At 47.3% G+C, this 14,667-nt stretch overlaps 1 protein-coding gene across 2 annotated transcripts in view; it reads right to left on the bottom strand.

Moving 5' to 3' along the window:
- ADAMTS13 (ADAM metallopeptidase with thrombospondin type 1 motif 13) overlaps positions 1 to 14,667 on the bottom strand; it is a 103,932-nt gene that overhangs the window by 69,404 nt on the left and 19,861 nt on the right. For both annotated transcript variants that reach the window (XM_077468142.1, XM_077468151.1), the window contains exon 7: positions 1,384 to 1,508. In XM_077468142.1, coding sequence (XP_077324268.1) covers positions 1,384 to 1,508 — 125 coding nt within the window. The remainder of the gene's footprint in view (positions 1 to 1,383; positions 1,509 to 14,667) is intronic.

Here is a 14,667-nt window from a genome sequence, read left to right as displayed (position 1 = left end):
TGTGTCTTGCCTACAGTCAGGCATGGTGGTGGGAGAGTCATGGTCTGGGGCTGCATGAGTGCTGCCGGCACTGGGGGGCTACAGATCATTGAGGGGACCATGAATGCCAACATGTATTGTGACATACTGAAGCAGAGCATGATCCCCTCCCTTCGGGGAGAGTGGAAGAGGACTCCAGTGGAAGCTTTGGTGAACTCCATGCCCAAGAGGGTTAAGGCAGTGCTGGAAAATAATGGCGGCCACAAAAAAAATATTGACACTTTGGTCCCAAATTGGACTTTTTCACTTAGGGGTGTACTCACTTTTGTTGCCAGCGGCTAAGACATTAATGGCTGTGTGATGAGTTATTCTGAGGGGACGGCAAATTGACTCTGTTATTTATACAAGCTGTACACTCACTACTTTACATTGTAGCAAAGTGTAATTTCTTCAGTGTTGTCGCATGAAAAGATAGAAGAAAATATTTACAAAAATGTGAAGGGTGTACTCACTTTTGTGAGATACTGTATGTATTTTCTGCCTGTCATGCTGATTCTTAGGTTTTAAAGTCTAATTTTGGCTGTCTGAGCTTACAAAGGAGGAGGAAACACAGTAAAACCTTGGATTGCAAGCATAACTGGTTCAAGGTTTAATCCAAGGTTCTACTGTAGTAGTATTTAGTTGTACTAAAGCCGCGTACACACAGGCGGACTGTCTGGTCAACTTAGTCCGTCATACAATCCGACGGACAGTCCGTCCTACTTTCGAATGAACGGACTTGACCACACACGGATAGCAAACAGTCCGTTGAAAGCTTGCGCGATGACGTGTACAGCACGTACGACGGGACTAGAAATAGGAAGTCCAATACTCAGCAATGCAACCTTCCGCCGTGTAAATCCTTTCTGGGCATGCGCCATTCTTAGTCCGTCGAACTAGCCTACTCACGAGCGGATTGTCCGCTGAAACCAAAGTCTGACGGATAATATTACGGAAATTCCGAAATACTTAGTCCGCCAGACTGCACGCTGAAAAAGTCCGCTGAAGCCCACACACGAGCGGACTGTCCGCTGAAATGTGTTTCGGCGGACTAAGTTGGCCAGACAGTCCGCCCGTATGTACGCGGCTTTAGTGATCTCAAAACCTACGCAATATATACACACCCATAATTTTATTTATATATAAAAAATAAAATATATATATATATATATATATATATATATATATATATATATATATATATATATAGTATATATATATATATATAGTATATATATATATATATATATATATATATATATATATATATATATATATATATATATATATATATAAAAATATATACAGTATAAATATATATATATATAATATATATCTTGTTATTACATTATCCTCATCTCATACCTGGTGACGTAGAGCACGAGATCGGCATGCTGGGGGTCGGAGTCACTCTGAGGATTGATTGTCCGGCTCCATTCACACACACTCATCAGAGAGGACGTAAGGTTGTTGCTGATCTGGATCCCGGCCTGCTGGCATAATGGTAAAGACAAATATAATGATGTGCCATGATGATGCACTTGCTCTGCTTTAATTCCACCATCTGTACTTAATCTGTTTACACACAGGATTGAAAATCCTGCTAAAATATCTAAATTTAAATAAGTGCCAATTTTTTTTATTACTGGCTTTAGGAGGTCATTTAATCATATTTCATAATTTATCATATTTCTCTCTTTCCTCCCCTTTACTGCCTTTCTCTCCCTTTCTTTAGCATATTTCCCTCTAGGGCTAGTTTACACTTGCTTCAAAACAAGGCTTCGGACAGGCTTGTTAAAGCTCCCTGAATGCCAGTCAAAGCTCCTGTCACTAAATAAAATGGTTAGCTTGCAGTTCTGTTTACACCTGCATTTGCTTTGCTTTGGCTTTGTTTTAAAAATGATACCCCATGTAGCTTTAGGGCTAGTTAACACTTGCTTCAAAACATGGGCTTCGGACAGGCTTTGTTAAAGCTCTCTGAATGCCAGTCAAAGCTCCTGTCACTAAATAAAATTGTTAGCTTACAGTCCTGTTTACACCTGCTTTTGCTTGGTGCTTCGACGAGGCTTCGGTGGGTCTTGGATGAGGCTTAGTGGGGCTTCGATGGAGCTTCAGTGAGGCTTCGGTGGGTCTTTGATGAGGCTTCGATGGAGCTTCAGTGAGGCTTCGGTGGGTCTTTGATGAGGCTTCGTGGGGCTTCGATGGAGCTTCAGTGGGGCTTCAAGTGAGGCTTCGGTGGCTCTTTGATGAGGCTTTGTGGGGCTTCGATGGAGCTTCAGTGAGGCTTTGGTGGGTCTTTGATGAGGCTTTGTGGGGCTTCGATGGAGCTTTAGTGAGGCTTCGGTGGGTCTTTGAGGAGGCTTCGTGGGGCTTCGATGGAGCTTCGGTGGGGCTTCAAGTGAGGCTTCAGTGGGTTTTTGATGAGGCTTCGTGGGGCTTCGATAGAGCTTCGGTGGGGCTTCGGTGGGGCTTCAAGTGAGGCTTTGCCATAGACTTATATGGAGGCTTTGAAGACGCTTTAAAGCACCACTGTAGCTACATGGGGTATCGTTTTTGAAGCAAAGGCAAAGCAAAGCAAAGCAAAAGCAGGTGTAAACAGGACTGTAAGCTTACCATTTAATTTACTGACAGGAGCTTTGACCAGCATTCAGAGAGCTTTAACAAAGCCTGTCTGAAGCCTTGTTGAGCAAGTGTAAAATGAACCCTTAGCGGTGCTTCAAAGCATCTAAAAAGCCTCCATAGAACGCTATGACAAAGCTTGCTTGAAGCACCTGTGGCTTTTGAGAGGCTTTAGTTCAGCTTTAGCTTCACTTTGTTTTGAAGAAATTGCAGGTACAAGATATCCGCACACACACAGGGCATCAGTCAGGCTTCAACAAAGCTTCAATAGAACATTACAGAAGCATCACCGACGCTTCACCGAAGCATCACCAAAGCTTCATTGAAGCACCACTGAAGCATCAAAAACACATAAAAGGATGTAGAAGCGGTAGGCGCTGTAATGTGTGTTGAAGCCAAAGCAAGTGTAAATGAGCCCTTGCTCATCTCCTCCCTCTTTCTCTATTCTTCCTTCTTGTTTGCTTGTTTGTTTTATTCATCCTTGATTACATATTTCTTTTTTCTGATTTGCAGATTAACAGCAATCTTGCACTTTGACAAATGTAGTGTCTGTCTCTTTACTCCTTCCATGGGCCAGAAAATGCTTAGGGTGCTGGGTTTAGGTAAATCTGGCATCCCTAGGATCCCTGTGAATATAACACATCCCCCGAATATGTGATTGAATTTGAGTTGCCAATGCTAAATCATGTAGAAATTTTGGAAGGATAACAAAGATACTGGATATTGGAAGTTTGAACAAGTCCAGTTAGGGTTGCCACCTTTTCTTCAAGTCAAACCTGAACACTTTAGCAGCACAGACATTAGTTTTTATAGATATATTTTGCTATTAAACAACATTTCTAACAATGAAGTTAACAACAAAGGTCCCCCTTTACATCAGAGTCCACAGAGTTCTCCTTTTACATCTGAACTCGCAGAGTTCCCTTTCACTGTAAGGGAGGACTCTGGGGAGTAATGGATGCTCTGACAACCATGATTTAAGGGGTAACACTGAGAACTCTGATGTACGGAGAGGACTCTGATGTAAGGGGAAACACTGTGACCTCTGGTGTAAAGGGGAACTCTGATGTAAGGGGTGACCTGAGAACCCTGACACTCTCAGCTTAGACAACTGCATGCAGCAACCCTGCTGGGAAGCCATAGCCCAGTCCAGGGCCGTCTTTAAGGCAGGGCAAAAGGGGCAGCTGCCCTGGGCCCTGTCATTGTTGTGGGGCCCAAAGCAGCTGCCTCATACTTGCCAACTATCCTGGTTTAAATTTCCTTGTCACTTGAACTTTTAGCCCTGTTGTTGTGTACAGACTCACCTGCAGACCCTGTGTTTACATGTAAATAACTGGCATTCATATGTAAATAGCAGCGGCATTACTAAGCAAATAGCTGTGGCCATCTGCATTGATATTTAAATAAAGGTGGCATTCATATGTATATCATGCTCCCCTGCAGTGAGAAGATGATGTGCTGTAACCTCTAGCAATCAGTGAGTAGTATTACTGTACAGTAATCTCTAGAAACTAATTAACAAGCAGAAATCATTTGCTGTAACCTCTCGCAACTAATCAGTGAGCCGTAATGTGTGCTGTAACCTCTAGCAACCAGTCAGTAAGCAGTAATGATATGCTGTAACCTCTGGCAACCAATCACAATTGCTGCCTGACCTTATACAGTAAACTGATTTGAAGTCCAGCCTCTATTTATTGTATATCTCAGAGCAGGTGGAGAGTGAAATTGCATGGTAGGGGGCCCCCAATTTTTTTTTGTGCCCGGGGTCCAATCAATATTAAAGACGGCCCTGGCCCAGTCTAAATAATGTGTCCGGGTTTCAGGAAGTCTGAAACCCGGACATATGATTCCAAACCCGAACTGTCCGGGTGAATCCTGGACAGGTGGCAACACTAAGTCCAGTGAGTTTTCTCCATCAAGACAGGTAAACAGTAATCCAATCGCATTTCGGGGGCTTCAGAACTCTCACTTCATAAGGGCTTGTATGCAAGCACTAAATTTGAGTTTGTACTGAATAAATATTATAATATATAAATACTAGTACCTGGTGCTATTTTCCTATGCATTGGCTCCTCCTGGACTTGTTCAAACCTTTATGGCACTCTCATTCTTCCAATATTCCTTAGACTACTCCAGAGAGTCTTTGTGACACCCCAGGTAATGGAGAGTTGCATCTCAAAAGCTAGATTCCGACTTCTACTTCTCACCCACTACTACAGTAGTAGTGATTGCAGCGGTATTCAGGCTACTGCGCTGGGCAGCTATCCTTCTGCATAGTAACCACAGTGGGTTGTTTGCATGGCCCAGACAGTATGTACAGAATGCCTTTTCACTTTTTGCATGAGCACAAGGTAGGGTCGCCACCTTTTCTTCAAGTCAAACCCGAACAGTTTTGCGGCGCACAGCAATTTTTTTTATAGTATAAACTATACATATATTTTGCTACTAAATAACATTTCTAATCATATGAACTTAATAACAAGAGTTCCCCCTTTACATCAGAGTCCACAGAGTTCCTCCTTTACATCTGAACTCGCAGAGTTCTCTTTCACTGTAAGGGGGGACTCTGATGTAAGGGAGAACTCTGGGGACTCTGACATAAGGGATGCTCTGGGAACCCTGATTTATGGGAAAACACTGAGAACTCTGATGCACGGAGAGGACTCTGCTGTAAAGGGAAACACTGTGGCCTCTGCTGTAAAGGGTAACTCTGATGTAAGGGATAGTGATGGCCGAACGGTTCGCCCGGCGGTCGTTTCGCGGCGAATTTCCGACATTCGCGGTCCGCACGTTCGAACGCCTTTTTCCGTCGTTCGCCGCGGCGGACTTACGTGTTTAATGTATACAAGAACTTTAACCTTTGGTGACACGTTTATCATGTGATACAGGACAGCCAATTGAGACATGACAGCACATGGACACTTGTACATTCCCCCTAACCTATAAATACACCCGATCCGGTGGCCATTTTACATTCTTTCTTCTGTTAAGATAGGGACAGGTTCCTGTGTGGAGTAGGGAGAGATAAACCACTAGCTATTTGGTACACAAAAGTTCTTTTCAGGACTGGTATAGGTGTTAGGTGTTGATAGGTTTGCTGTGCTGCTGATTCTTGCAGCAGCCTGAGTGTCTTTTGTTAGTTTAGAGAAAGGGAAAGGACGGTGTATGCTACAGGGACAGCCAGATTAGTCTTTCATCATCATCATCATCATCATCATCATTAGCTGTTACTATCAAGGTCCACAAAAGAGCTGTTCCAGTAACCACTAATCGTTCTCTTTTTTTGCCAATTTGTATAGGGACAGGAAGGAAGCAGTGTTGTCAGGCAGTGAGGGTAATTTTAAAGACTTGCTGTTATTATTAGTTCCACAAAGGTTCTTTTCAGGACTGGTATCAGTGGTACAGTAATAGGCTTGTACATGTATAATATTCTTTCTTCCAAATATAGAAAGGATATTATACTTGACTGCTGCCCTTCTGCTGCAGTCTGCTAAACATTCACAACTCACTTGTTCCACAAAAGTTCTTATAAGGACTGGTAACTTGGTATAGGGTGCTACGGTACATAGGCTTGAGTGCGGTACAGTCTGCTGTTCTGTAAGGACCGCTATCGGTCCACAATAGATAGGGTTGACGTGCACCACTGCTGACCGCTGCCCTATACTGCAGCAGTCCTTCAGCGGTATAGGGACTGACGTACAGTCTGCTAATCACTAACACACAACCTGCTTGTTCCACAAAAGTTCTTATAAGGACTGGTAACTTGGTATAGGGTGCTACGGTACATAGGCTTGAGTGCGGTACAGTCTGCTGTTCTGTAAGGACCGCTATCGGTCCACAATAGATAGGGTTGACGTGCACCACTGCTGACCGCTGCCCTATACTGCAGCAGTCCTTCAGCGGTATAGGGACTGACGTACAGTCTGCTAAAAACTAATACACAACCTGCTTGGTCCACAAAAGTTCTTATAAGGACTGGTAACTTGGTATAGGGTGCTACGGTACATAGGCTTGAGTGCGGTACAGTCTGCTGTTCTGTAAGGACCGCTATCGGTCCACAATAGATAGGGTTGACGTGCACCACTGCTGACCGCTCACCTATACTGCAGCAGTCCTTCAGCGGTATAGGGACTGACGTACAGTCTGCTAAACACTAATACACAACCTGCTTGTTCCACAAAAGTTCTTATAAGGACTGGTAACTTGGTATAGGGTGCTACGGTACATAGGCTTGAGTGCGGTACAGTCTGCTGTTCTGTAAGGACCGCTATCGGTCCACAATAGATAGGGTTGACGTGCACCACTGCTGACCGCTCACCTATACTGCAGCAGTCCTTCAGCGGTATAGGGACTGACGTACAGTCTGCTAAAAACTAATACACAACCTGCTTGGTCCACAAAAGTTCTTATAAGGACTGGTAACTTGGTATAGGGTGCTACGGTACATAGGCTTGAGTGCGGTACAGTCTGCTGTTCTGTAAGGACCGCTATCGGTCCACAATAGATAGGGTTGACGTGCACCACTGCTGACCGCTCACCTATACTGCAGCAGTCCTTCAGCGGTATAGGGACTGACGTACAGTCTGCTAAACACTAATACACAACCTGCTTGTTCCACAAAAGTTCTTATAAGGACTGGTAACTTGGTATAGGGTGCTACGGTACATAGGCTTGAGTGCGGTACAGTCTGCTGTTCTGTAAGGACCGCTATCGGTCCACAATAGATAGGGTTGACGTGCACCACTGCTGACCGCTCACCTATACTGCAGCAGTCCTTCAGCGGTATAGGGACTGACGTACAGTCTGCTAATCACTAACACACAACCTGCTTGTTCCACAAAAGTTCTTATAAGGACTGGTAACTTGGTATAGGGTGCTACGGTACATAGGCTTGAGTGCGGTACAGTCTGCTGTTCTGTAAGGACCGCTATCGGTCCACAATAGATAGGGTTGACGTGCACCACTGCTGACCGCTCACCTATACTGCAGCAGTCCTTCAGCGGTATAGGGACTGACGTACAGTCTGCTAAACACTAATACACAACCTGCTTGTTCCACAAAAGTTCTTATAAGGACTGGTAACTTGGTATAGGGTGCTACGGTACATAGGCTTGAGTGCGGTACAGTCTGCTGTTCTGTAAGGACCGCTATCGGTCCACAATAGATAGGGTTGACGTGCACCACTGCTGACCGCTCACCTATACTGCAGCAGTCCTTCAGCGGTATAGGGACTGACGTACAGTCTGCTAATCACTAACACACAACCTGCTTGTTCCACAAAAGTTCTTATAAGGACTGGTAACTTGGTATAGGGTGCTACGGTACATAGGCTTGAGTGCGGTACAGTCTGCTGTTCTGTAAGGACCGCTATCGGTCCACAATAGATAGGGTTGACGTGCACCACTGCTGACCGCTCACCTATACTGCAGCAGTCCTTCAGCGGTATAGGGACTGACGTACAGTCTGCTAAACACTAATACACAACCTGCTTGTTCCACAAAAGTTCTTATAAGGACTGGTAACTTGGTATAGGGTGCTACGGTACATAGGCTTGAGTGCGGTACAGTCTGCTGTTCTGTAAGGACCGCTATCGGTCCACAATAGATAGGGTTGACGTGCACCACTGCTGACCGCTGCCCTATACTGCAGCAGTCCTTCAGCGGTATAGGGACTGACGTACAGTCTGCTAAACACTAATACACAACCTGCTTGGTCCACAAAAGTTCTTATAAGGACTGGTAACTTGGTATAGGGTGCTACGGTACATAGGCTTGAGTGCGGTACAGTCTGCTGTTCTGTAAGGACCGCTATCGGTCCACAATAGATAGGGTTGACGTGCACCACTGCTGACCGCTCACCTATACTGCAGCAGTCCTTCAGCGGTATAGGGACTGACGTACAGTCTGCTAATCACTAACACACAACCTGCTTGTTCCACAAAAGTTCTTATAAGGACTGGTAACTTGGTATAGGGTGCTACGGTACATAGGCTTGAGTGCGGTACAGTCTGCTGTTCTGTAAGGACCGCTATCGGTCCACAATAGATAGGGTTGACGTGCACCACTGCTGACCGCTGCCCTATACTGCAGCAGTCCTTCAGCGGTATAGGGACTGACGTACAGTCTGCTAAACACTAATACACAACCTGCTTGGTCCACAAAAGTTCTTATAAGGACTGGTAACTTGGTATAGGGTGCTACGGTACATAGGCTTGAGTGCGGTACAGTCTGCTGTTCTGTAAGGACCGCTATCGGTCCACAATAGATAGGGTTGACGTGCACCACTGCTGACCGCTGCCCTATACTGCAGCAGTCCTTCAGCGGTATAGGGACTGACGTACAGTCTGCTAAACACTAATACACAACCTGCTTGGTCCACAAAAGTTCTTATAAGGACTGGTAACTTGGTATAGGGTGCTACGGTACATAGGCTTGAGTGCGGTACAGTCTGCTGTTCTGTAAGGACCGCTATCGGTCCACAATAGATAGGGTTGACGTGCACCACTGCTGACCGCTGCCCTATACTGCAGCAGTCCTTCAGCGGTATAGGGACTGACGTACAGTCTGCTAAACACTAATACACAACCTGCTTGGTCCACAAAAGTTCTTATAAGGACTGGTAACTTGGTATAGGGTGCTACGGTACATAGGCTTGAGTGCGGTACAGTCTGCTGTTCTGTAAGGACCGCTATAGGTCCACAATAGATAGGGTTGACGTGCACCACTGCTGACCGCTCACCTATACTGCAGCAGTCCTTCAGCGGTATAGGGACTAAGAGTTTTGTCACAGGGTCATTTAAAAAATGACATGCAGAGGAAGAGGCAGGCCCTTCCGCAGGGGTGGTAGGGGTAGGGCAGGAGCAACAGGCTTGAGCCAAAGTGGGAAGTTGCAGAAGGTGCGTTCAATTACTTTAAAGGATGCACCAGACTTGGTTGAGTGGCTCGCTCAGCCTTACTCTTCTGCACCCTCCTCATCCTCTCGATCTGCACCCTCTTCTTCACTCTCTGCTATGTGCACCCCCAAAGACACTACCACCAACAACACGACCACCACCACCACCACCACATACCTTCCGCTTGAGTCACTGGAATTATTTTCCGATCCATATCAAGAGGACATTTCTGATGCGCAGCCACTCTTGGTATTGGATCAGGAAGAGGAGGTAGCAACAAGCGCTACTCAGCAGTCTGACGCCAGTACCCAGATCAGCCCAAGGAGGAGGTTGGTCCCCGGTGTTGCTGCCTACTCCGAGATCTCTACTTATAGCGGTGGGGAAGGTGACGTTGATGATGACGTGTCTAGTGATGTCACGTGGGTGCCCACAAGAGAGGAAGAGGAGGGGAGTTCAGAGGGAGATATGGACCAGCAGATAGGGAGGAGAAGCAGCAATGACTTACATTGCACAGCAGGGACAAAGCAGACTGCAAATGTATCAGGAGCGAGTCATCGACCATGTACGGTCACATCTGGCGCTCCCAGGACACCGGCACATGGCTCCGCAGTGTGGGCTTTTTTTAACGTGTCCGCTGCTGACAATAGCGTTGCCATCTGCAATCTTTGCAGTCAACGCGTTAGTCGCGGTAAGCCCAATACTCACCTAGGGACGACCGCCTTAAGAAGGCACATGAGCAGCCATCACCGAGCCCAGTGGGAGCAACGGAACACACAAAGCCACACTGCAGGCTCTCACCGTCCAGCCTCGTCTTCTACTTCTCCTTCTCCTCTCTCCTCACAATTGTCCTCCACTCCACCTTCCATCACGCCAAGCTCACATTTTTCTGCAAAAAGGCAGGCTTCCGTGGGCCTAATGTTTGAGCGTAAAAAAATGATGATGCCGGATAACCCTCTTGCCCAACGGTTGGCGGCTGGCTTGTCAGAACTCATAGCCCGCCAACTACTGCCATATAAACTGGTGGACTCGGAGGCCTTTCGCAAATTTGTGGCCATTGGAACACCACAATGGAAGGTCCCAGGAAGGAAGTATTTCTCAGAGAAGGGCATCCCAGAGCTATATGGCCATGTTCAGCGGCAAGTGAATGTATCTCTGGCACACAGTGTCGGTGCCAAGATACATCTGACCACAGACACGTGGTCTAGCAAACACGGGCAGGGAAGGTATATCAGTTTTACTGCCCACTGGGTGAACCTTCTGACGGCCGTCAAGCATGTAACCCGTGGCACCCGTGTAGATTTGGTTTTACCGCCACGGATTGCATGCAGGCCTGACTCTTCTTCTCCTCCTCCTACTCCATCCTCCTCCCTCTCCTCCTCAGCTGCCTCCTCCTTTTCCGCTGCTAGCGTCTCTTCCACTGCACCGCCCAAGCTCCCCAGAACCTATTCCACATGCCAGGTGAGACGTTGCCATGCCGTGCTGCGTCTGTTGTGCCTGGAAGCAAAGAGCCACACTGGCCCGGCACTCCTTTCAGCTTTGCGTTCACAGGCAGATGAGTGGCTAACACCGCTCAATTTGACAGTTGGTAAAGTGGTGTGTGACAACGGTGCCAATCTGCTTAGCGCATTGAAACAGGGCAAAATCACGCACGTGCCGTGCATGGCACACGTCTTAAACTTGGTCGTGCAGCGATTCCTTGTCAAATACCCTGGGGTCCAGGACATCTTGCGGCAGGCAAGGAAAATCTCGGCCCATTTCAGAAGATCTTACACGGCCATGGCTCGCCTTGCTGACATTCAGCGGCGACACCATCTGCCGGTCAGACGTCTTATTTGCGATTGCCCGACGCGATGGAACTCAACCTTCTATATGCTTGATAGGCTGCTCCAGCAGAAACGTGCAGTTAACGTCTACCTGTATGAACTCTGCGAAAGAAACGGTTCTGGGGAGCTGGGTTTTTTTTCACCGCGCCAGTGGCTGCTCATGCGCGACACATGCAGACTTCTGCGGCCATTTGAGGAGATCACCAAACTGGTCAGTCGCAGCCATGGCGCCATCAGTGACATGGTACCTTATGCCTTCTTTCTGGAGCGTGCATTGCGTCGTGTCATTGATCAGGCTGTGGAGGAGCAGGAGCGGGAAGATGAGGAAGTCGCAATGCTGGATGAATTCCCAGGGGGGGCTACTCTATCTGAGACAAGTCAACAACAGGAGTCTGATGAGGAGTCAGAGGAGGATGGTGCCGGGGCGGATGAGCAGGAGCAAGAAGAGCATGCTTTAAACCTTTCTGGGATCCCTGTTGTGCGAGGATGGGGAGAGGAGAATGAAGAGGACGACATTATCCTGGATGATGAGCAGGAGCCAGGCCACCACACCGCTTCCACTTTAGTGCAAATGGGGGCCTTCATGCTCCAGTGTTTTAATAGGGACCCCCGTATAAAAAGCATGAGGGTCAAGGACCAGTACTGGGTGGCAACGTACTTAGACCCCCGGTACAAACACAAAATGGCGGAAATGTTACCGCCGTCGCAGAGGGCTGTCAGAATGCAGCACTTCCAGGCCTTGCTTCGAGAAATGCTGCATTCTGCTTTTGCGTGCGCTGGCAGAGGAGCAATTCCCACTCCCAGAGAAGGATTTGCGGGTACCAATCCAACAGCGCCTGCAAGAAGAGGCCGGTTTGAAGATGTGTTGGTGACTTCGGATATGAGGTCATTCTTTCAGCCGACCCATCGACAGGTGTCATCCGGATCCAGCATCAGGGAACGCCTAGACCGTCAGGTGTCCGACTACATTGGGTTAACGGCCGATGTGGACGCTCTGAGGAGTGATGAACCCCTAGACTACTGGGTGGGCAGGCTTGACCTCTGGCCAGAGCTTGCCCAATTTGCAATCGAACTGTTGGCTTGCCCCTCATCCAGTGTCCTGTCCGAAAGGACGTTCAGCGCAGCAGGGGGGATTGTGACCGATAAGCGTACTCGCCTAGCTCACCACAGTGTTAACTACCTCACATTTCTAAAAATGAATGAGGCATGGATCTCGGAGGAATTCAACACATGTGACCAGTAGACCATGTATATGTCTATAAACTATTTTTTTAATCAAGCACACAGACCTTCTTAATTCATTTGGCTCACTTCCTTGACCCAAAAAAGCACACCGTACTATATGCCCCTACCCTCCTCTTTGAAGAGGTTGAGCGGTGTCATATTTCTACTGGGGCTGCTTATGATATCCCTGTGCTGTGCTGACTTCCTCCTGGGGGTTCTTATTATGAAGGGATCACACTATCCCTGTGCTGTGCTGACTTCCTCCTGGGGGTTCTTATTATGAGGGGATCACACCATCCCTGTGCTGTGCTGACTTCCTCCTGGGGCTGCTTACGGTGCTGCTGTCAGTGCTGTATGTCACGGTGCTGCTGACAGCGCTGTATGTCACGGTGCTGCTGTCAGCGCTGTATGTCACGGTGCTGCTGTCAGCGCTGTATGTCACGGTGCTGCTGTCAGCGCTGTATGTCACGGTGCTGCTGTCAGCGCTGTATGTCACGGTGCTGCTGTCAGCGCTGTATGTCACGGTGCTGCTGTCAGCGCTGTATGTCACGGTGCTGCTGTCAGCGCTGTATGTCACGGTGCTGCTGTCAGCGCTGTATGTCACGGTGCTGCTGTCAGCGCTGTATGTCACGGTGCTGCTGTCAGCGCTGTATGTCACGGTGCTGCTGTCAGCGCTGTATGTCACGGTGCTGCTGTCAGTGCTCTGTATTACGGTGCTGCTGTCAGATGCCTCTATCACGGTGCATGTGTCATTCCGGTATGTCACGCTGCTGGTGATCATCTCCTGCACCCTCTTCTTTGCCTACCCTGGTCCCTGACCTTCCCTCTCCTCCATTGCCTTCATTAGCTCCATAGTCCTGAATTGTTAGAACAATTTCCCAAATAAAATAAAAATGCTTGTAGTTATCGATCCCAAATTCACCTCATACATGTATTATGTCATTGTCCAGATGGTGGGACTACGTTTTACCCCCTAATAATTACCACGTGGCCGCAAATTCGACATGAAGGTTTGCAAAGTTCGCCTCCCATTGAAGTCAATGGGGCCCGCGGCGAACGGTCGGTTTCGCGAACGTTTGGGTCCGTTCGCATTTCGCGTTCGCGAAACGTCCCGTCGGAAGTTCGTCCATCACTAGTAAGGGATACTCTGAGAACCCTGATTTGCCTTAGTGTACTCACTCAGAGGCAGGAGGGGCAAGGGGGGAGACTTCAGTCAGAAATAGGGATGGATGGTGAGCTCACTCACCCCTTGGAAGTCAGCACCTCTCATTCAGATGGATCTGAGGCTTCAAATTTCCGGCCCCCACTTTCCTTTTCTGAGGCACAGAGCCAGGGATTGGAGTGTGGGCAGACACAGAGGGGTAGGGATGAGGGGAAGAGATGCAGATCAGGCCCTTTCTCCTCTCCCACCTGTATGTGTTTGGGGGGGGGGGAGGGTATAGTTTGTTAGTGCTGGCTTTGGGCAGTGTGAAAGAGGGTGTAACAGACACTCTCAGCTGCAACAACTGCAGCCAGCAACCCTGCTGGGAAGCCATAGTCCAGTCTAAATAATGTGTCCGGGTTTTCAGACAGTCCGAAAACCTGGACACATGATTTCAAACCCGAACTGTCCGGGTGAATCCTGGACAGGTGGCAACCCTAGCACAAGGTGTTCTTTGATTGAAAGAAGTGAAGAGGCGAAGTGGTGATGTCTATGAAGTAAATTGATGTCGCGCTATTCTAATTCGATTATAAAAAAAAAAAAAAAAAAAAAAGAGGACTGTCTAACCTACTACTCTGTCTAGTTCATATACAGAATAGAGCACAAATGGTTCAAAAACATACAATATTTGAGTATACAATACGCTCTAGATGGTTGTATATGGCCTGATGTTATTAAATAAAGATGAATGAAATTACCATAAATAAGTGGCAAAAAAATAAATGAATATAATAAAAGTGCACAATAACAATCTGCAAAAGCAACTACAGAGGTGCTAGCACCAAACAGTGTTGTGCATGCTTGAATTCAAGAGAATATAATAGTATTAAGATCTAATATATATATAATATAGTACCACTTATACGAAAAGAACGAGATAAAGAAATATT

The sequence above is a fragment of the Lithobates pipiens genome, unplaced genomic scaffold, assembly GCF_037356315.1.
Source record: "Lithobates pipiens isolate NorthernLeopardFrog02 unplaced genomic scaffold, aLitPip1_a1.2 Scaffold_11, whole genome shotgun sequence".
Lineage (NCBI taxonomy): Eukaryota > Metazoa > Chordata > Amphibia > Anura > Ranidae > Lithobates > Lithobates pipiens.
The sequence above is the reverse complement of the archived record's forward strand: the minus strand, read 5'-3'. Positions and strand labels throughout refer to the sequence as shown.